This window comes from Peromyscus californicus, unplaced genomic scaffold (assembly GCF_007827085.1).
Source record: "Peromyscus californicus insignis strain IS unplaced genomic scaffold, ASM782708v3 Scaffold_14__1_contigs__length_90479793_seg_2, whole genome shotgun sequence".
NCBI classification, from domain to species: Eukaryota; Metazoa; Chordata; class Mammalia; order Rodentia; family Cricetidae; genus Peromyscus; species Peromyscus californicus.
In genome coordinates this window covers 59,874,876-59,898,350 of record NW_026294436.1, presented here as the reverse complement: position 1 = coordinate 59,898,350, position 23,475 = coordinate 59,874,876, and the positions used below count along the sequence as shown (strand labels likewise).

The 23,475-nt window shown below is 40.4% G+C and overlaps 1 protein-coding gene across 7 annotated transcripts in view; it reads left to right on the top strand.

Annotated features, from left to right (window-relative positions):
- Positions 1-23,475, top strand: part of Rgs7 (regulator of G protein signaling 7) — a 390,273-nt gene that overhangs the window by 342,180 nt on the left and 24,618 nt on the right. For all 7 annotated transcript variants that reach the window (XM_052737711.1, XM_052737709.1, XM_052737706.1 and 4 more), the window contains 5 exons: positions 11,115-11,189; positions 15,573-15,671; positions 17,048-17,109; positions 19,533-19,643; positions 21,638-21,763. In XM_052737711.1, coding sequence (XP_052593671.1) covers positions 11,115-11,189; positions 15,573-15,671; positions 17,048-17,109; positions 19,533-19,643; positions 21,638-21,763 — 473 coding nt within the window. The remainder of the gene's footprint in view (positions 1-11,114; positions 11,190-15,572; positions 15,672-17,047; positions 17,110-19,532; positions 19,644-21,637; positions 21,764-23,475) is intronic.

Below are 23,475 nucleotides of genomic sequence, written 5' to 3'. Positions count from 1 at the left end.
TAGAAGAGCGAGAACGTGGATAGTGATTGGGGCTATGTTGGTAGAAGACCCTGAGGGTTAACAGCTAACTTTCAGAAAAGGAGGTAGAGGAAAACACTGCCCTTAAGCACCAGTGTTAACTTGCCGAGCCTAGGGTCTAAGCAGGTGGAATGGGTAGCCTCTTAGGTATAATATGCTCTTCAGAAGCCAGCTCCCTGGGCCAGCCCTACTATATAGCTACAATAAAGATGTGTTTGCCAGCAGAAAAGGGTCCATAGATAATCTCTTAAATATAGACATAGATAGTACATAGGGCAGACTATGAACAATTCAGGAATTAAGATTAAAGAGGCTGTGGGACTCCTTTAAACTACTTTGTAACTATTTCTGAAATCGCATCAAAGATGAAAAATGTATATAAACAGAGGCAGAGGGAGGTAGTCTCAAAAGGGAAGGCTGAGTAAGCACCATGGCCATCTGGGCTGATGGCCCAACAGAACCAGTGTGACTCCCATTTCATGGGGAGCAGTTAATATTTGGACCTGGATTTGTTTCTCCAGTTCGTTTACTATCCCCCCGCCATGTCTAAATTGTATCTTTTTTAAAAAGAGGAAAGAACAGAAAGACAGCCTGTGCTCTCTTAACCTGACAGCAGGCATCTCCACATGAGTGACAATTTTCTTCAGAAAACAAATTCAATGTTAAAGCAATCTAAATAAGAAAAAACTTTCCCCTAATCCAGACATCTTCAAATTTCTCCTTGATTCTGCTTTTTTCCTCTCACAAAAATTTCATGTACCTACTCACAATAAAAGAAACTGATCATTCTAACATGAATTATACTTTATCATCAGAAACTCCAACACACACACACACACACACACACACACACACACACACACACACACACACACTTCTGCCATTATGTGTTTTCAATGGCTATTAGAGCAATCAGCACCTTGGGAAACGAACCGTGAAAACTCCAGTAGGAGTAGGAAACGTAAGCACTGAGGGTGTGACTTGATGATAAAGTGACTGTCTAACATGTGCAAGGACCTGGGTTCAATTTCCACCATGGCAACAAAAAAAAAAATGGAAATGTCATTGTCTAATGCTGCATCTCTGGGTTGCAGTGAAGGACATTCATGTGAACTGAACTTTATTCTGGCTCCTTTGCCACCTCAGATTGTTTCTTAACTTATTGACTCTTTAAAACTCAGAGGTTGTGGGGGGCAGGGGAAGATGCCTGCTAGAGTTTGGGGTGGGAGAAAAGTAGCACTAAGCTGCTATGTGTCAAAAACTGTGCTGACCACATTTTGAACATCAGTTCATCAGTGCATATAAGAAGTTTGGTGCTGTTATCACTCCTGTGCGTGGGAAGGTACCAAAGCCTGGATAAGATGCCGGCACTTCCAAGCACTGTTACTATTTTGTAGTCATGGTTTTTGTGTTTCTCCTGTATGATGACTGGCATTGTTCTAGTTTCTTTTCTATTGTTGTGATAAAATATCCTGACCAAAAGCAACTTAAGGGATAAAGGTTTATTTTGGTTTTCACTTCTGGGTTATAGTCTATTAGTTCAGAGAAGTCAACGAAGTAGAAACTCAACTGCTCACATTACGTCCAGTCATGATGGGGAGAAGTGGAGCCATGCTCATTTTCTTGCTTGCTTGCTTGCAGCTGTTTCTTCGCCCTTACACACTACAGGACCCTCTGCCTAGGGAATGGTGCTCCCCACACTGGACTGGGTCTTCTAACATCAATTCATTAAGACACTCTCCCATAGACATGCTTATGGACCAGTGCAATGCTTCCTCATTGAGACTTTCTTCCCAGGTGACTCTAGACTATGTCAAGTTGACAATGAAAACTAGCCTTCACAAACATCTTAAAAAGTGACACAGTCAATCCCAGTACTCAGGAGGCAGAGGCAGGCAGATCTCTGTGAGTTTGAGGCCAGCCTGGACTACAGAGTGAGTTCCAGGAAAGGCACAAAGCAACACAGAGAAACCCTGTCTCGAAAAAAACAAACAAAAAAAAAAGTGACACAGTCATTTAAAGAAGTGACTTGTTCGAAAGTTCTCTCTCTGCCTCCTTAAGTGTGTGGCGGATAAGGCAATTTTAAAGGAAAATATACATCAAGCATTTGGGTCCATGTTATATGAGTCTCATTGTGAGGGTTATCAAAAGAAATCATGACTGGAAAATAGGCCTGTGAAGCTAATATCTCCCTTCCATTCCAATGTATGAATCTTTGATATTATGCCTCAGGGAAATTAGATTTGTAGTGGTTGATGTATGTGCTTGGTAGAATGCTTATGAAAATCAAATTGGACAATAGAAATGCTTGGAGGTTGTCTTATTTAGGATAACTATGGCTGTGAGAAAACACCATGACCAAAAGCAAGTTGTGGAGGAAGGGATTTATTCAGGTTGCATTTTCACATCACAGTTCATCATCAAGACAGGCACTCAAATAGGGCAGGATCCTGGAGGCAGGAGCTAATGCAGAGGTCATGGAGGGATGCTTCTTACTGGATTTTTCCTTCTGGCTTGCTCAGTCTGCTTTCTTATAGAATCCAGGACTTCCAGCCCACAAATGGCACCACCCACAATAGACTGGGTTGTCCCTCATCAATCACTAGAAAATGTCCTATAGGCTTGCTTACAGCCCCTTCTTATAGAGGCATTTTCTTAATTAAGGTTCCCTTCTCTCAGATGACTTTAGCTTGTGTCAAGTTGACATAAAGTTATCCAGCACAGAGGCTGTCAAAACGCTTTGCAATATGAATACTGTTTATTATATTTATTTGTATTATTTTCTATTTTTAATCATAATTTTTAGTAGGACATTTAATCTTCAATCTACAATATGGCAAATGAGAGAGTGACACCCTGACAGAGTGATGTCTGTGGGAATTAGAGGACATAGGGACTGCTGAGAGATATCTGGGGAAAGAGATAACAGCTCACACAAGGGGAAAGAACCAGAGCCTGACAAGAAGCAGAAGGGTGCTAGGGAAACTGGAGCAAGAAAGGAAAGGGATAATATTGGGATGAAGAGAGAGACCTGCCCATAAGACACAAGGTCTCACATTCCTCGAGGTCCATCCTAGGCATGATGGCAAGTGTATGGAAGCACTCAGAGTGACCCAGTTTGGCTGTAGTTTTAAAAGATCACTTGGGCAACCTTCCCATGTCTCCCCATGCCTCAGGGAACAGAAAAACCTCCCAACTCCCAAATGTAATACTGCCCTCCATCTTGAAATTCCTGAAAATATTTGATAACATCTAACTCATCATGTCTATGTCCTGGCAGATCTTCTAAGGTACCATGAAAACTTGTCCATACGCTACTTTTGAAGTCCGTATGTTTCCTACCTCATATATAGCAAATCTAATTCTCTTCAAACTTAGCTGAGGGGAAAGCTCAGAAGGTCTTGACGAAGGCAGTTTTTAAGACACTGACATGCTAACCAGGACACAGTAATTGGTTCACTTGCTAAGATAGAAGACCAGTGTTAACATTTGCATCCAGTTTCCTGACCTGCATCAGAAGCCAAGTGACAAATGGTAGAGGAAGATTGGAACTGCAGGCCAGGGCAGGAAGAGCAGCAGAAAGTGACAACTCATTGAAAGGGGACCCAGGCACTAACAATGACATAAAATGAAACGACAACTCAGAAACATTAGGAATTAGGGCTGTCTAGCCTCATGGACATTGTTGATTCAGAGACAGCAAAAAAAAAAAAAAAAAATAGTAATCCCAGTGATGACCTTCAATTATGGAGGAAAGGTTATGCTGTTTGGATGTGATTGCACAGATATGTAGAGATATGTTGGGGGTTATTTTAGATTTTGCCCCTAATAGTGAAAACAAAAGCACAATTTGGGGCCTTAGTAATAAGAATGTGATCTAGAGAAGTTACCTGGCCCCTCCTTCCAACATCCCTAATAATTATGAAACTTATCATTTCCTCTTGAGGAAATCAGGTTTGGTGCAGCAGAATTGATCTTTGAAACGTTTCAAGTTTTACAGAGATCTCTCTTGCTAAACTCCAAGTGTATACTACATTCTGTGCCTATGTTCCACAAAGGAACCATTACAGCCTGAATGTTTGGGTGCCACACTCCCTAGATCGTCTGTTGAAATCCCAATTTCTAAAGTCAATGTGTTGGGAGTAGGGTCATTTGCAACTGGTTAGATCATGGGACACTGCCCACATTAATGGGTCCAGGAGAAGCCCTTACCTCTCCACTATACTGGGGCTCAGGAAAAAGTCACCCTCATCAGGATTCAGTGGCACATCAACACTAGGATAGAAGAGGCAAGAGGATCTTGACTTTCAGACCAATCTGGTATACACAGGGGAAGACCCTATGATCCACTTGTGAATAACAAAGGGGGTGCTTGAGCTAATGCCCCTCTTAGTCTCCCCAGTCTGCAGGGCTCTGCATAAAACTCTTCTGTTGTTTGTAAGCCTTCCAGTTTGTGGCATTTTGTTATAGCAGTCCAAACAGGACAAGACAGGGAGGTACACCTCTTTTTGTGTTTGGAGCCCCCTAGAATCCCCTGTAATTGAAGATTGTTGATTCCAAGGCTGCTATTGTAAATTAAGGTTTGTTTCAACATACGACAGTATTCACACTTAGCAATTTCTAGCTGCCATGCGGTTATTCATTAGCACAACCATTGTAAGCCTTTTGAATGGACTGAGAGCAAATAGAAGGTATTTTGTTTGCTTCTATTCAGGTCCTACACTCTTAAAATCACCAACACAAACGGCAATCTCTACAAAATTAAAAATTATTTTCATCTATTCTGTGACTGATCCATTTTTTTCTTTTCCATAAAACCTATCTTTTATACTGGGTCAATTTTTGTTGTCCTCAAAGAGACTGTCCAGATTTTACCCTAATTTCTACATTCACCGAGTAAGAGAAGGGTAAAAGTCAAAAAGGCTTGGGGTGTTCAATGGTTTAAAAGCCCACGGATCAAAAATTCTAAAATCCTGTGGGCTGCACCCCATACTGTGACTAATATAATAGATGGACCAGATAATGTAAATTAAAACACAGTTCACTGAAGGCTGAGAGTCTCATAAGCCCTACTAGGATACAGGGTAAATTGAGACACACATTTTAAGCTTTGAATCTAAACAGGACCATTTTCTCCTTTCAAGTGGAAACCTTTGCATTTTTCTACAAAGAAGCTAGCCTTTTATATTAAAAGCCACAAGAACATAGAAATCAAAGGTGATTGGTCACAGGTGTGCTTGGCAGACCACGTGTCAGAGGCTGGTGTTGAACTTTCAATCCTCCTTCCCAAAATCTGGAATTTACAGAGAGGCACCACCACCACTCCAGGCTGAGTTTTCTTTGTTTTTATTATTATTATTGTTGTTGTTTAACAGTTTCTTTTTTTGGAGAATTTTCAGGTCTACGGCAAAATATATATATATATATATATATATATGTGTGTGTGTGTGTGTGTGTGTGTGTGTGTGTGTGTGTGTGTGTGTGTGTGTTTATATATAAAGACTATATATATAAAGAGTTCCTATCTAACTCTTGCTCCGACAGATGTATTGCATCCCCCATTATCACATGTCCCACCAGAGAGGTGTTAAACCAGTGGACATATGTTGGTAAATCATCATTCCCCCAAAACCCACAGTTTAAATTCAGGTTCCTCTAGTAGATAAAAATTCTGTGGGCTTTGACAAATATATAATGACATGTATTCACCATTTGGTATCATACAAAGTAGTTTTACTGCCCTAAAATTTTTCTGTGTTGGCTTTATCCATCCTTCCAACCACCACCACCACCACCACTGCCCTTCACAACCACTGATCCACTTATGGGGCATTTAAAACATTGTCTGCCCATTGTATGACAGCTTCCAGGAAGGAGTGTGAAGAGAGCTATTTTCTATTCCCGTCTTTCAGGGTCAATCACCAATACAAGCTGTCCTGAGTTCTCCCAAGACATTGTCTTTTACCATAGCTAACAAGACTCTATCATGTGGGGTGTGGATCTAGCTCCATGGTGGAGTATGTGTATAGCTGGAGTGAGGCTGTGGGTTCCATTCCAGGCACCACAAAAATAAATGAATAACTAAATAAATGTAGTATGCCATGAAAGGAACTAAGGAACTAAGTGGTGTTTAGTCTCTTTAAAAAAAAAAAATGTATCAATAATGGAACCAGGAATTGTTGCTTACATTTTGTGTCTCATGGGATACACACCCACTGCAGAGGGAGTATTTCTTATTGCTCTCCTCATTTGCTGCTTGGGGCTGTGTTCTGCAGTGTCAACTTCTACTTCCTAATAAATAAGTAACATTACCATAATATTACAACACAGCTGAGTTCTCTCAAAAATAAATTCACTCTTGCATCATTGGAACTGACTTAGGATATTGGGCTAGGCCAATGTAAATAGCATATTACTATTCCTTGAATCCAAAAACGCTATGCATTTATTTCTGTTTCGAGCAAATGGTACATATTTGAACACTTCGATGGCTTGCCCACTTAGTGACAATAATGTTATTCTGATCTTAACGGAAAACTGCATATGGTTCTGTAGAAAACCAACTTATGGATAAACATATCATGTGGATCTGCTGTTTGCTCCTGGTACCTATTAAAAACAAGCTTCAAAAAGATAATTGCAGAACCGTTTCTATTTATGTGTTTCTTGAGTGTATGTGTGTGGTGTGCTTGTCTATGCCATGGGTGCACCTGCGTGTGTATTTGCAGAAAACCAAAGAGGACATGAGGTGCCCTGCTCTGTCATTCTCTGCCTTATGCCTTTGAGGCAGGCTCTCTTACCGGACCTGCAGTTAGGCTGTCAGGCAGCAAATCCCAGTGAGCCTCCTGTTTCTGTACCCCACAACACTTGAGTTACAGGCATACATGGTCAGGCCCTGATTTTTAGTGGGGCTAGGGTCCAAATTCATCCTCATCTTTGCACAGCCTCTCCAGCCCTAGTATTTTTCTTTTTAATATCAAGGACAATGTAATCTTGTTGGGGCAAAACCAAATTGCTTAGCCCCCCCCCTTTCTCCCCCCTCTCTCATTGTGTGTCTGAGTGTGCGTGTGCATGTGTGTGTGTGTGTGTGTGTGTGTGTGTGTGTGTGTGTGTGTGTGTGTGTGTACTCTGTTAGGAAGAACCAACAATAAGTGCATAAGAATAGATATCAAAGGTATTCTGCTGTATTGTGTACTGTGTCAACTTAGGCATTACGCTCCTGTATTGTGATGATTCCATGTCTGTCGGATCTGTGAAGAGGTTATTGGGAAATTGATCATGCTGCTATTTCTGTCTCACCATTCATCACCACAATCTGACACTTAATTAGATGCAGGAAAAAATAGTCCTTGAATAAATAAAAGAATGTCAGAAACGATGTTCAGTATTTCATTCACTCCAGCACCTGACTTCTGAAAGTAGTTACTCAGAGGTGATCAGCTGTCAATCATGGCCTTAGGAATTTGCAAGCGTACTAGACAACTTTGCAAGACTCACTTTCACTTTAGCTGACAGAAAGAGGAGGGGGACATTAGAAACAGCAGGGGTTTGCAGAGCTCACTGAGACAGGCATCCCAGGTCTTTCTTGTCAAGTTTTCATATTGACCCTTTAGCCACTAATTATAAATTCTGAGCAGGCAGATTTCATTTTCCTGAGATGGGAGCTAGATTATAAAACACATACCCATCTCTGGATTTGGCCTCTAATAATGTTTGCTTTTACAATCAGTCCTTTCCTTTCAATCTGTTAGTGTTTTAACAATCAGCTCAAGTAGGAATTATAGATGTCTGTTAATGGTTCATTAATCAAATTCAAGAGATCATAAGCTTTGAAACTTGAGGATGGAAATTTTAATTCTCTTTTGGACTGCCAGTCAGATCTGTGCCTATGGGAGAAAACGCTTTCCACTTCACGCCTTCGTCGGCTGACACAGTTTCTGAGGCCATTTGTTAATTATCCCACTTGATATGAAGTCAAATTGACTTAGAATTCTGGCTTTCAATGAAAGGAATTATAGAGTTCAATTAATTCAGACTCTGCATATGTATAAAATAAGCATTTCTGTTTTCTATGACTGCTCTCATTTCCTCAGAGGCCCTTTTGGGGGATGAGTTTAGACATGGGGGCTTTGAACGGCCTTATTTAACATGCAGGTGTGGCTAACTCGGCCATTTTGGGGAGATAATCACAATTTCTTTTTCCTCAGCTTCCGCTGCTGCTGTCCAACACACGGGTTTTGGAGGAGAGTTCAGGGTCGGAGGATGTATCTGTCTGATCTCGGGCAGTGGTGAATAAGGCCAAGCGGCAGCAGGGACACCTTCTGGAAACTTGTTAATTGATTCTTGTTTGGGACGGATTGTCAGGCTATGTAGGGTCTAGCTGGTCACCTGGTCATCACTGATGAATTTGTCCTCCAGACATTTGCTCTCATTATACAATCCATGTATACTGAGGTCTTTGTTTCAACCTCAAGCTCTTGTCCACCTGCAGGTCTCAGCATCTCTATACTTTTTACTGTGATGGTCTGTAAGAAGCATGCCTTGCCTGTTGCATGTAAGCCTAAGGAAGCATTGCCTTAGGCTCATTTTTCCTGCTCTTTGACTTTTAAAGATTTGTTTTATTTTAATTATGTGTAAACGTAGGGTGTGGAGGTGGGTATATGCATGTGAATGCAGGTGTCTTCAAAGACTAAAACCATCAGCTTTTGCTAGAGCTGGCATTACAGGTAATTGTGCATCACCTGATGCAGGGTGCTAGGAGCAGAACTCTACTTCTCTGTAATATCAGTGCATGCTCTTAAGCACTTAGCCATCTCTCCAGGCCCAACTCTTCTTTCTTGTTAATCCTCAGACAATGTTAAACATGTATGTAGACTGTGTTGTTAGAAAGCTTCTGCTGGGGTCACAGGACAAACTGGCTCTTGGGAACCACACTTGTTTGGCTATATCTATACTCCCTTACACTCTTTTTAGATTCTTTTCCCATAGAAGAGAGATACTATGGCTTCCTTTTCTTGGGCATCATGTGTTGTTATTCCCAGAACATAACATAAACTGTCTGTGATCTCCATGGCTATGTTGGCTCTTGATTGATCAATATCAATATGTCAGTAGAAGTTTAAAGACTTTTGTGCCTCTTCCTTAATGGCTCAGCTTAGGGCAGGATGACCAGAAGGTACTAGAAATTGGATGGAAAATGAAAACACAATGCTTTAATTTTCTAAAGCATTTGGTTACAAGTAGATTAATGGTTGTGAACTCTGCCTAATATTAAAAAATATTAAAATCAGCGAGCCTCTTCATTTTTAAGAGGTTAATGTTTACACACCACAGAAAGAATGAATAAAAATATTGGATACTAGTCGACCTCATGCTGGGAATCGTCGAAGCAAATTGCTTAGTGTCTATAAATTAGTCCCATACAGCCAATGTTCTTTCTTCTGCCTATACTGTTGATTGATTTAATGTGTGAGTCTGTGTGTGTGTGTGTGTGTGTGTGTGTGTGTGTGTGTGTGTGCATGCATGTACCCGAGTGCACACATTTGCATGCATATACCCATGCCAGTGCATACACGTGGAGGTCAGAGGACGACTTGCAATGAATCAGATCTCTCCTTCCAACATGTAAGTTACAAGGAATTGAACTTGGGTCATTATCCTTGCCGGCCCATTGAGGCACCTCAACTCACTGGCCCCTAATATTTTAAATTTTTATTCTGAAGCAGATAACCCAGAAAAGCATGTATTTCATTCAGTGTTTGTAGTGTTGTGTGTGTGGATGTGTTTGTGTTTAGTTTAATATAAACTTCCTTTAAAAATGATGAACTATTTTCTTCTTTAACTTTCTCATGCGGTTCTACATTGCGGTGGGTTCTTTCACAATGCCTGAGCTGTTGGGAGAGGACTCCCCGAGAATGGCTCATGTTCCTCATTACTCAGAATGAATCCTTGCTGCTCAGCAGTGACAATGGCAACCCCGCCCTTTTTGACCACCCCATCCCAACTTCACATTCAGAGTGTCCCTGGGGTTGCCTTTACAGTCATTTAAAGCTTGTAAGAGGGAAAAATGAAAATTTGGTCAGAGATATATGACTTGTTTTTTTAAGTAAATACTAGATCTGCCTAAATAGTGTACCCCAAACTTCAAGGGATAGAAACACAACCCATATAACCAAACTTCTTCCCCAGGTCTAAGATTCTCTGCACATCTGAAGCTCCTTTCTCCTCTGGTTCTTGCTTCTCTGCGTGTGCCTGAAACCACCCCAGGGTTGCTTTGGGAGAGCACTCCTGATTCATCCTCTGTCTTGCTCCTCTTTCTTCTTTCTCTTCATCCCTCCCACTTCCCCTCTCATCCTCCAAATACAAAAGAAGTTCACATCTATTTGTTTCTGTGCAACTGAACAATAATCCTGTCAAAATGAGACTTCAGGCCTGTCAGGAGGCCAGCAGCAGGTAGCCCACACTCCTTTCAACTTCCCGTTTTGAAGGCATTTACATACCTGAGAGACTGGGAAAAGAAAGTCAGAAACTTATAGGAAAAGTACGGGTGTGTGGACTTTCTGTTTCTGGCCTTACCTTCTCCATGGAAAGCGAATGTTCCCAGGTAAGAGATTTCTTAATCACCGTAAGAAAAAAAAAAAAAAATCAGTCTGGGATTTGTGCTGGCTCAACTGAATACTATGTTAGTTGCGTACCTTGGGGAACAATGAGGACCGTTTAAAAGCAGCATAAGAAATGTACATATGCCCTGTGGGATGCTGTGCGTGGACGTCAGGGAAGGGCATCACACTATGCTTCCTGGACATCCTCGTTTGGACTATTCAGTTTGATGTCTGTTTCCCATATCAAGCCCAAGTCCTTTTTCCTCGATGTCTCCAGAAGTTTTTTGAGGCTCCAGAGCCATTTACCAGAAGGAGAAGGCTGCAGGATACTTTCTTACTGGTTGCTGCTCAAAGTGGCAGTGGTCATCTCGAAGGCACTGCAGGTGACCTGATCATGGTGGCATTTGCTCAAGCTCTGCAAATGATTCATTAATGATTATCCAGCTAGCCCCAGCACACCTAAAGCATCCTTTTTCTTTTTTTCTTTATTTCCAGCCTGGATGTGTAAATACCACAGAAGTGGACATTAAGAAGTCATCCCGAATGAGAAACCCGCACAAAACACGTAAGGTAAATGAACATGTGTCCTATGGTCTTACTTGAAGAGTCCGCTTTCAACACATCCATCTCAAAAACCCCTCCTCTAATGTCACAAATATACTTTACCCTGGGGCTCTGTCCTGATAATTCCTTTTCTGGGGTGATGAAAGCAACATCTACCTCTCCTTATAAGATCCCAATGACAAACTAAAGTATATACCATCAGATTTTGCCCTGGAGAACCAATCAACCTTTTGGGCTTCCTTACAGAACATGGTTGAGAAGCTACTTACAGGAATATAAGGGACCCCAAAAGTAGCTGCACTGGAAAATCCTCCATCCAGTATAGATGACAGCTTTTCCATAGCTATGTAGATGGAGTTCCCTCTCAGTTAACTTTCCCAGCCTGTATACTCTAGCATCTTCCAAGACCCTGAGTCTAAGTGCAGTTAGGGCAAAACTTCTTACAAATGGCTGAATGGTACAGGAGGGACTCTCAGGTGAGGGTCCAGTGATCCTCCTTACCCCCATTTCCTCTGAGGGAGCTCAGCAGTCAACAGGCCCACTGGTAATGGTCTCTCGCAAGAGACTACCATTATGTAAATGGTTACAGTTTTTCTTAGAGGACCTTGTCCTACAGCATGCTTGGGGGTAGAAGGGTGATGCCAGGAGACTGTGACAAGAGGTGGGAAGAAAGATGGTATACTTCATTCTCCATCACAGGATAGGTGTCCTCCTGGAGCCCAGCAGACAATTACAGGAGATGGAGATGTCTGGGGAAAGAGGATATCTGTAACATGAATCTTAAAAGGTCTTATTAATAAAATCAAACCTGGCCAGGGGGTGGTGGCGCACGCCTTTAATCCCAGCACTCGGGAGGCAGAGCCAGGCGGATCTCTGTGAGTTCGAGGCCAGCCTGGTCTCCAAAGCGAGTTCCAGGAAAGGCGCAAAGCTACAGAGAAACCCTGTCTCGAAAAACCAAAAAAAAAATAAATAAATAAAAAATAAAAAATAAAATCAAACCTGAAGCCAGGTATTGGGGTGAATGCTGGAAGATGAGAGAAGCAGAACAAGCCACAGCCACCTCACCTCGCCAGTTCCTCAGCTGATCCTGTTTCCTCAGATTGGAAGCCTCTGAGTCCTCATCCAAATGGATCTCAGCTGAACTGCTGCTAAAAGCCTAAAAGCTTAACCAGGATCTAGTTTCTGGTCCTCACACCTTATATACTTTCTGCTTCTTGCCATCACTTCCTGGGATTAAAGGCATGTGTCACCATGCCTGGCTGTTTCCAGTGTGGCTTTGAACTCACAGAGATCCGAATGGATCTCTGCCTCCAGAATGCTAGGATTAAAGGTGTGTGTGCCACCATTTTTTGGCCTCTATGTCTATCTAGTGACTGTTTTGTTCTCTGACCCCAGATAAGTTTATTAAAATGCACAATATATTGAGGGACACAGTATCACCACAGATATCAATGAGAAAATAGAGTGTTTGTTGGGGGAACGTCTGAGGGTAAGGGAAAATCTAAAATATGATTAATTACAGGAAGAGAAGGAGGACCTCCTCTTAACATCAATGTTTTGGTGACACATTTTTGTATGGACAACACTTCCCAGTCTTCTGCAAGAGAATGCCTCAGGAGAAAAGCTATCCTGATCATGTACACAGGGGCCTATGCATCACTTTTTAATATATATGTTAAATATGTGTTGATTCATATTATTATAATTAATAATTATATAACATATATAATAATAAATAGCATATATATATAGTTGTGAGATTATAAATAACTACATAATTTCCCCCTTCCCTATCTTCCCTCCCAACCCTTCCAAGTTTCCCCCATCGCCTGATGTCTTTCAAATCCTTGGCCTCTTTTTGTAAATTGTTGTTACATTGTATGTGTGTGTGTGCATTCCTTAATAAGAAAGTACAACCTGCTCAGTCTGTATAATGTTACTTGTATATATTTGTTTTCAGGGCTTGCCATTTGGTGTTGTTATTAACCAGTTAGTGTGCTCTTCCCTGGGAAAGACTGCCAGGGAAGTTTCTCCCACTGTGGGAGTTCCATAGCTGCCTGTAGTTCTTTGTCTAGGGTTGAGGCACTTGTGAGCTTTCCCCTTTCCATGCTAGTTTGTTTATTGGTGTCTGTCTTCAGGAACTATTTAGACAGCTACGTTGATGAGACTTCATGGGTGTAACTTTCCTGACATTTCCAGGAGACATAATTTCACAGCAAAACTCCTGTTCTTCAGGCTCTTAAAATCTTTTTGCCTCCTCTTCCACAATAATCACTGAGTCTTAGTTGGAGGAGGTGTGTTGCAATTGTGTGTATCAGTTGGAGCTAGGCTCCAAAACTGTGAATTTTTTATTGGTTCTGGTTTTCTTTATTGTTTCTATCTATTTCAGAGATGAATTTCCTAGGTAAGGAGTGAGGATCACTCAATACTACACTTATCTGTAGATATAAGGATAAAGATTTAGAATATAGTTATATTGTGAGGTGTTTGCCAGAGAAGACTGCTCAGACATGGGCTTAAGCCAATAGATAGTCTTTATTAGAGATTGTAGAGTGCTCATCCTTAAACGAGACATCTGATTAACCCCTAATGCTCCCAAGGCTCAAGAATCATCATGGAAGAAGGAGCAGAAAGATTGTAAGTGCCAGAAGTTGTGGATCATTGCTGTGAAACAGTTCTCCAAACAGAAGACAACCATTGCACACAGGAACTCACAGTGGCCGTGCCAGTGTGTGTGTGCACATGACCTGTACAAGATCAAACCAGTTAAAATCCCAGCATGGACAAGAAAAGAGTTCACAAAGTCACACCTAGCTGAGGGCCTATTGGAAACTGGAAGTTACTGGGGGAAAAGAATGTCTGGTTTTGTTTGTTTGTTGTTATGCAGTAGGGTCTCATGTGTCCCAGGGTGTCCTTGAACTCATTATGTAGCTGAATATGACCTTCTGATCCTTCATCTTCCAGTTTCTGAGTGCAAAGATCAAGGATGTGTGCCACCATACCTGATTTTATGTAGTGAAGCAGATGCTAGACAAGCACTCCACCATTGAACACCATCTCCAGCCCCAGTGAACAAGGAGTTATTTCTCATTTGTAAAAAATATGTCACACACACACACACACACACACACACACACACACACACACACACACACACACACACACACACTGGTCTCTAGCCAGCATCAGTCATTCTAAGAACAACCCAAGGGTTGGCATCATTGACAAAGAGCATTCTGTGACTCGGAAGACCTATTTTTCTGTGGTTTTAACCCCATGTAACTCCAGCATTCTTCTAAAGTGAATGTTCATACATAAAGATGAACCAAAACTAAGATTTTTTTGAGGATTGGGAGCTTTATTTCATGTTGGTTTTCTTCTTCCTTCAAAGATCCCAATATGGCCTGAGTACTTATTCTTTTGAGGCAGTTTCCCTTCATGTTAGAATGGGAAAGCCACAGAAAGAGTCACAAAGTCTATTTAGATGCAATGAGCAAACATTTTGCCACTAGGAACTCTCTAAGACAAAGAACAAAGCCAGCCCACAGCAAGCCTAGCTGTGTAGATGCTCCTAGTTCCTTTCTTCTGCTCAGCTCACTCCTCTAGTGGAACCAAACAGAATTCAAAAGTCAGTCAGCTCTCTAAAATGTGTAGTGTGCTCCCTCTCCTACCTGAATTATTCAAAAATCCCTTCCTGTGGCTGACTGAGATGTGTTCCAACAGAGAGAAGAAAGCAGAGGAGTAACCAAGGTGGAGCTTGGGTGTGCTGGGTGCTCACTCACCCTCTTCTAGCACTAGACTCCCTGTTGATATCTGAACTGGGCTTCCTCCCAGAAAGCCCACAGGAACAGGAGAGCTCTTCACATGCCATCACCTCATGCCATCAGCTCCCCACACACCATCAGTGATGGCAGAAACCTGTGGTGGCATGCAATGAAGTATTGGAAAAAGAAAGAATCAATGTGTGTAGGCTCAGTTTGTCTAGCACACAGTTGGGGGTGGTGGATATTATCACCCCAAACGGTATAATTCTGTGTGTGTGTGTGTGTGTGTGTGTGTGTGTGTGTGTGTGTGTGTGTGTGTGTGTCTGCGAGAGAGAGAGAGAGAGAGAGAGAGAGAGAGAGAGAGAGAGAGAGAGAGAGAGAGTGTGTTACATGTAATTTCATGTAGGTATAAAGTAATGATTCCCAAAGTATTTTTCAAGTATTCTTGGTGATATTTATCCCTTCTCCCTCCCTCTTCTTCTATACTGCCCTTTAGATTTTTGATAAGAAACATCATCAAATGAGCTTTGAGATAGTTCACTGAATATATGATAGCATTTGCTTTTGAGAAGGTGTCTGGGTACCAGGGGTACTTTGTCTTGACACTTTTCTTATTTTAATATAGTCAGTCTATGGTTTACAAAATGACATCCGAAGCCACAGTCCCACCCACACACCTACACCAGAAACCAAGCCTCCTACAGAAGATGAGCTGCACCAACAGGTAGGTCTACCTGTGAAATGACCAGCTGAGGGTTTGTGGGACAACAACCATGCAGGGAAGGGAATGAGCATTTGTAATGGGTGGAATTTGGAAAGTTATTTGTATGTTCAACTGCTTTATAGAGATTTACAATTAGAAGGAATGAAAGCCAGGCATGGTGGCACATGCCTGTAATTCCATCTCACAGAGGCTGAAAGCAGAAAGATCTAAGGTTCCAGGGGTGTTGTGTTTGAGCCCAGATGCTGTCTCAAAATAAAAACAAAACAAAATTTTAAACAAAGGGGCAAAAGTCTAGCTCAGTTGGTAGTGTGTTTGCTTGGCTTGTGCAAGACTTTGGGGGCCAACCCCCAGCACTACTGTGTGTGTGCATTGATCTGATTCTAAGACATGACCCTTGAAACATGAAATGTATGAAAATGCTTTTCAAAACTCTCAGTAATTTTTCCCTTCTTTGCCTTCAGACAATTTTTAGCAACCATACCCCTGTTTTAGAGGTGTGTTGGCCATCGAGAGTTTTTCTGTCCCCTAAAGCTGTGTCTTAAAGGCTGGGGACAGAGTCCTATTTCCCACATGAGGGGATATGATCACCAAGACAAATGTGGGCGCCCTTGTTTCTGTAGCACTGATTTCTCTAACCTTTTGAGGTTTGGCATTATCAACACTGGTGTGTCATCATGATCTGCACTGTTCCTTTGTAAAAGTCAGTTTGTCTCCAAGACATATTCCAAAGCAAATGCCAAAGTCTCCAATCAAGTCATGGTTGGCTTAATCAGGGGGGTGCTCCCCTACCTTTGACTCGTTTTCGTGAATATTTTACTGCCCTGTGCCTTATCAATAAGATAATGTTCACCTTTATACTACATAATTACCATGAGGGAAAAGTAGTTCAGAGGCTTCTTTTCTAAAATTAGTTTTATCCTGTATTTATATCTATATGGGCATGTGTCATGAGCTGGTAAAATTACCTTCAGAATATATAATTTTACTCCTTTCTTCAGGTAGCTCAAAGATATAAAATTTGTTTTAAAGTTATGGTAACCAATAAAGCTACATTTGTTTTATGAGTCAAGTATTTGTAGAGTAATTGGATTCTGAATCTAGTTATTTCTCATGAATGTTTAAAACCACCATAGCACTTTTCAAATAAAGTGACATTTTCTTGAAGCAAGCATTGTGTTCAAATGCATTGCTGTGCTAAAGTTATACCGGCTATGGTTACATTCCAATAGATTATATATTTTAACCCTTTCAGAGATTTCTGCTTTAATTGTTTTCTAGCTTTAAGTTTTTTTCCTAGAATGTACTCAGCAAGGATTGGAATTTAGAGAATTGAGATACCATGTTTATGTAACTATGTCTTCAATTTTCTTTTTCAGATAAAATACTGGCAAATACAGTTAGATAGACATCGGTTAAAAATGTCAAAAGTTGCTGATAGGTAAATATTTAAGACACCAAGAATTTTTTTTATTTTTTTAAAGATGTGTTTATTTTTATCTTATGTGTTTGTATTTTGTCTGCATGTATGTCTATGCACGTGTGTACTTGGTGCCCATGGAGGACAGAAGAAGGCATTGGATCCCCTGAAACTGGAGCTATGGATGTTTGTGAGCCACCATGTAGATTCTGGGAATCAAACCTAGCTCTTCTATAAGAGCAACCAGGGCTCTTAACCACTGAGCCATCTCTCCAGTCCTATGCTATAAATTTTAAATGTCATATGACAACTGTGTTGAAGAAAGTAAGCAAGTGGTTGGAGGAGAGTGGGAATAAATGGCTGAAACATTTGCTGGAGTATGTTGTCTTACGTTTGCCCATGCGGGGGAGGGACTTCTGAAGAAGTCCCTGGTCATAATTTAAAGGCAACAGAATGATGATGGTCTAACATTCCAGAATTCCAATCCTTGTAGAACCAAGAATCAGGTTGGTGGGAGTGGTTTCTTCTCACTCCTGGTGGGAGAAATCAATCTTTTAACTTAGTGGACCCTATTTGGTAAACTAGTGACTCTGTGAATTCATTCTTAACATTCATAACCAACTCCTATTGCATGTGTTAAGAACTTGAATTAAACTCAGATTTTAGACTTATGTTTTCTTAATTAAAAAATTTGTTTGTGAAAATAAAACATCAAATTTTCAGTGGATTTTAAACTTCCCGTGGCTTATGTCTTTCTAGTGTGGATTCTGCTGACAAATTAAACAAAACATAGGTTATTATAAGCATCCTTTAGTTCCCTAGGCTTCCATAGAGGAAGTGAATTAGTATAGACAGAAGTTTTCCTGTGTCCTGCAGCCATTCAGTCCCAAATAAACAAATAAAGGCTTATATTAATTACAAGCTGTTTGGTCTATGGCCCAGGCTTTTTACTAACTAGCTCATTCATCTTAAATTAACTTATTTTTATTAATCTATGTGCCATCATATGTCTCCTGGCTTAACCTGAGTTCCATTACATCTTACTTCTCAGGTGGCAGCTCACAGCATCTCCTCTGACGCCACCTTTCTTCTCCCTGTATCTCTCTTGGATTTCTCACCTAGCTGTCTCTTGTCTTGCCAAGGCCAAAGCAGCTTCTTTATTAACCAATGGTAACAATACATATTCACAGCATATAGAAAGACCATCCCACAGCACTTCCCCTTTTCTGTCTAATCAAAAAGGAAGATTTTCGCCGGGCGGTGGTGGCGCACGCCTTTAATCCCAGCACTCGGGAGGCAGAAGCAGGCGAATCTCTGTGAGTTTGAGGCCAGCCTGTTCTACAGAGCGAGATCCAGGAAAGGCGCAAAGCTACACAGAGAAACCCTGTCTCGAAAAACCAAAAAAAATAAATAAATAAAAAACAAAAAAAAAACAAAAAGGAAGATTTTCATTTTAACATAGTGAAATTGCATATAACAAAACAGTTTATATGGATGTGCATGCACTGTGTTGGCACCAAATGTAGATGGAAGTTTTCCTGTGTCCTACAGCTATTTGGTCCCAAATAAACACACAGAGGCTTATATTAATTACAAGCTGTTTGGTCTATGGCCCAGGCTTATTACTAACTAGCTTACTTATCTTAAATTAACCCATTTCTATTAATCTATGTATCATAACATGTCTGCTGGCTTTACCTGAGTTCCATAACATCTTGCTTCTCAGGTGGTGGCTTGCAGCATCTCCTCTGACCCTGCCTTTCTTCTCCCCATATCTCTCTTGGATTTCTTGCCTGGCTGTCTCTTGTCTTGCCATAGGTCAAAGTAGCTTCTTTATTAACCAATGGTAGTAACATATTTTCACAGCATACAGAACTGCCATTCCACAGCAACTTAGAAAATAAAATAAAAGTCTATTCTTAATTATATATATATATATATATATATATATATATATATATATATATGCTGTTTGCTTAATGAGTCTCCCAATTAGACCTTTCCAACTTTACCCTCCTCTGCTTACCATTTGGTTTTGATACCATTTTTTAAAAATTGTTAGCTAGATAATCCTATCTATATTTGAGAGAAAATTTGTCTTTCAATCCTTTCTTCAACTTGTCTACAATCTGCTCTGCTATGATTGCCTTGGCTAACGAGGACAGAGAACATCCTCAATTCTTACTGCTCAGGCAGAGCTAACCATGTAATCGTCACAGGAGCATATTCACATCCATGTTCAGGCTGGGAGGTAGAATCCTCAACAACATCTACCTGTCAGAACCATAGTGAGTTGTTGCATGTAGGTTGTCCTGGATTTCTTTCTGTAATGGATGTGAATCTCCTAGCCATCTCTCTTCATGTTGTTTCCCTTACCTTGAACCAGGTGTAACTGCAGGTTGAAAAACGAAGCTGGAAATCTTTTCCCTCTGTTTTCTCCCTAGCCTACTAAGTTATACGGAACAGTATGTAGAGTATGACCCATTTCTTGTGCCACCTGACCCTTCCAACCCATGGCTCTCGGATGATACCACTTTCTGGGAACTTGAAGCAAGGTAAAGACATGGTCTCTTCCTTCCAAATATGTCAGCTATTTAAGAATGTATATGAAACAGCAGAGTCAGGAGCTGGCACCTTGTAAAGATGCTTCTGCTTTTTTCTCTACATTGTCTATGATTTATCATTCTTAGTCAAAAAGAGATTCTGGGCACATGCTTCTTGGTACACTGAGATATGCCCTGCTGATAGAGCGCTGTTCTGCCATTAGAAAGGATGGAGTCTAGTCATTCATGGCAACCTGAATGGAACTGTAAAGCACTGTGTTAAATGAAATAAGTAGGATATAGAAACAAGAGAACTACACGATCTTACAAAACATAAAAATGCATAAAGCTGAGAGTAAATAGTGGTTCACAGAGGCTAGGGAAAATAGGGGAGAAAGAGGCATAAGGAGAGATTGATCAATGGATGCTAAATAACAGTCCCATGGGAGCTAGTAGCTCTGGCGTGCTCTTCGACAGTAGGGTAACTGGTGATATATATGTGTTGTGTATTTGAAAACTCCAGACAAAAAGATCCTGAATACTTTCACCTTAGAGACATACTACTTAAGGAGATGTATTTACCCTAATTTAAACATTGCAGAATGTGCATATTTCAGAATATCACATAGTCCTCCATATAGATATTTGAATTTTATAGATTCTAAAACTTTAATTTTAGGAACAAATTTACATTGCTAAAAGAACTGGCCCAAAATTAGGGGTGACATTTTAAAGGTGGGTTAGTCAGAACTCAGATCTTTGGTTTTTAAAATTCAGCTCCTTGCTAATAAATCATTTGAAAAATCCATATAGTCACATAGGCCTATATTCAGGTAAAATGAATCCCAAATCCACACTTCCTTAAGGCCAGTACAAACACGCCTATATAAACCCCATTTAAAACTAAATGAACTCACCATCACTACAGAGAAACTGACTTTTAAAAACCCAAGCACAATTTAGAACCCCAGATTTCCTTGACGAGCTGTGTGGCGCATTGTGGCATCAATCTTGAGGCTCATCAGAGGTGAGATTCATGTCATGTATCTTTACAAAGACAGGATTAGTATTCAATAGCACTTCTGTTTTGTTTTGCTTTAGGCAAAATCTCCTGTAGCCCATGATGTCCTTTAACTCATTATGTAGCCAAGGATGGTATCCACCTCCTTATCCCTCTACCTCCTCCTAGACACTGGGATTACAAACCTGTAATGTCACATATGGCTCCAGGTTGTATTTATGGACCATTTCTCTTATATCCAGCCATAATCTTAAACATCTACCAATTCAGAAGTCTTCAGTCATGAGTTTTATATATATACAATGTGTATATATACATACATGTATATATATGCATATATATATGGAAGCTGGACCCCCCCAATTCATGAGTAAATATGGTTCATATTTAATTGCAGCAGAGTCATCTGTAGAAATGAGGTCTTCCAGGCACATCATTCCAATGATGACCTACACCACAGACTACAACTGTATAGTGGTTAAAATGAGACTCTGGGTAACAGTGGCTGGATTTTTGCCCCATATCCTTCTATGACAGAATCACATTATAACATGTTATACATCAGCTTTTTCATATACAAAATTAGAGGTGGAATGTCAGTCTTATAAAGTTGGTAAGAATCAATCCAGACTCTTAGTTACAGATTGTGTTATTAATCTAACTTCTATCTCATGGTAATTTCATGAAGAACAGTCAATCAATGATATATTACTGTTCTAGAAGATAAGCTAAAAATGGGCATTATTCTAAGGTATACATGATAAAGAAAATAGGAATTGGTCCAGGCATAATGACACATGTCTTTAATCTTGTCACTTGGGAGCAGGTGCAAGTGGATCTCTGTAAATTCTAGGCCAGCTTGGTCTACACAGTGATTTTCAGGCAAGCCAGGGCTATACAGTGTGAGCCTGCCCCACTTTAACCACCCTCCCAAATGGAAATTGTAATGAAAAGAATATATTTAGCTCTATTTTCTCTCCCACAGCAAAGAACCAAGCCAACAGAGAGTAAAGCGATGGGGTTTTGGCATGGATGAGGCATTGAAAGACCCAGTTGGGAGAGAGCAGTTCCTTAAGTTTCTAGAATCAGAATTCAGCTCAGAGAACTTAAGGTAAGACACATTTTGTTGTTATGAGCCAAAAAGTCATTGTTTTGTCTAGTTATTTTAGATGTAATAGATCAGTTACTCTCATGGTATCACAATGATGTGAACAACTTCATCTCTGACACCTAAAGATGGAAGATAGCAATACAAAAACTATCCAGAATTATCAGTTCCTTTTCACAATTTATTTTTATATTTCCTCTGAATTTGTTGACTATATAAATTTAGAACTTTTAAAATTGACTCCATAAAGAATTATAATTCCCAGACCAATGTTTTGACAAAATGGAAAATGTCTGTATCAGTCAGGGTTCATGCCATAATGCCCAACAGAAACAAAAGAGGAAAGATATGCTTTGGCTCACAGATTCAGGGAATTTTAGTCCTTCATGGATGGCAGGAAAGCATGGCAGAGCAACTCAGATCATGGCAGTGGGAGTGTGTGGCTAACGTTGTTCACATCATGTTGATGTAGGAAGCAGAGAGCATGTACACACAAATGTTTTATATATGTATGTGTGTATGTATTTCTTCAGCTGTCTATTATATGCCTTTCATATTTCTTTATTAAATGATAAGATTCCCACAGCCTTCTAAAATAGCACTACCAACTAGGGACCACACATTCAAGACATGGGGAGCTCCTTTAGGGAGAATTTCAGAGTTTAATCACAACAGTGGCCACTAGTACTTGTACAGTGATTTTAGAACATCAGCATTTACTTTTCAATATTAACTTCTAGTATTACTTCTCCAGAAAGAAAGAGAGTGAATATCTCAAAGATCTTAGAACAAAAGTCGAAGGGGAGCTTCTATACTGTGTGCCTTTAGATGCAGTAGAGCTGTTGATCACTTCTCAGCTTTTTAGCTAAGAAAAAGCACAACAGAGCTGTTAAGACTAACTGATGCACGGATCAGAGAAAGAGGTCAGGGTACTTGTTTTGCCTATCTGTCCAAAATACCATCCTGATCTATTGTAGTATTTTCTAACTCAAGGGACACCTAGGAAAAGCTTCTTAAAATATGAGGCATTTGAGTGGATGTTCATAGATCTGCTTAAGATGATTAAAGCATAGGTTTTCAATACATGAATTTTTTTTTCCTTTTTTTCCTGGGAGATTCTCTGTTCATTGTTCTTTGAAACCTGATGTCCTGGGGTTTTGTTTGGTTTTGGTTTTGGTTTTGGTTTTGGTTTTGGTTTTGGTTTTGGTTGTTGTTTTGTTCTTTTTTTTTGGGGGGGGGTTGTTTTTTTGGGGTTTTTTGTCATACCTTCCTAAGCTCTGTAGAATTAATTCATTTATAGAAGAATATTGGCATCTATTTCTTTTCATGAGAACTAAGCTAGCAAAGAACTATTGCATTCTCCTTAGGAGCTAATCAGAAAAATGCATGAAGGTAGCAGATGCCTCAGAATTGAAGCAGGACGATGACAGTCAGAACCGGAATCCTTTCATTTTCCCTATATGTCTGTCATGGATTCTTGGATGTGCTTTCTTGTTGTTATAGGGGGTTTGGAGAAGCCTAGGGATGTTTGTTGGGTTTACTGAGTAAATTTTTCAAGAAAACAAGTGGCCCCGTGGGATGCTGAAGCTGAGTCCTTGATAAGAGAATGGAGAGGGATACCTAACCTAGAGCCACCACAGACATTTAACAGAAGTGGCTTGCAGGCTGAGAGTGGGTGATGAGAAGACAACCGGGCTGAAAAGGAAGAGCAAAGA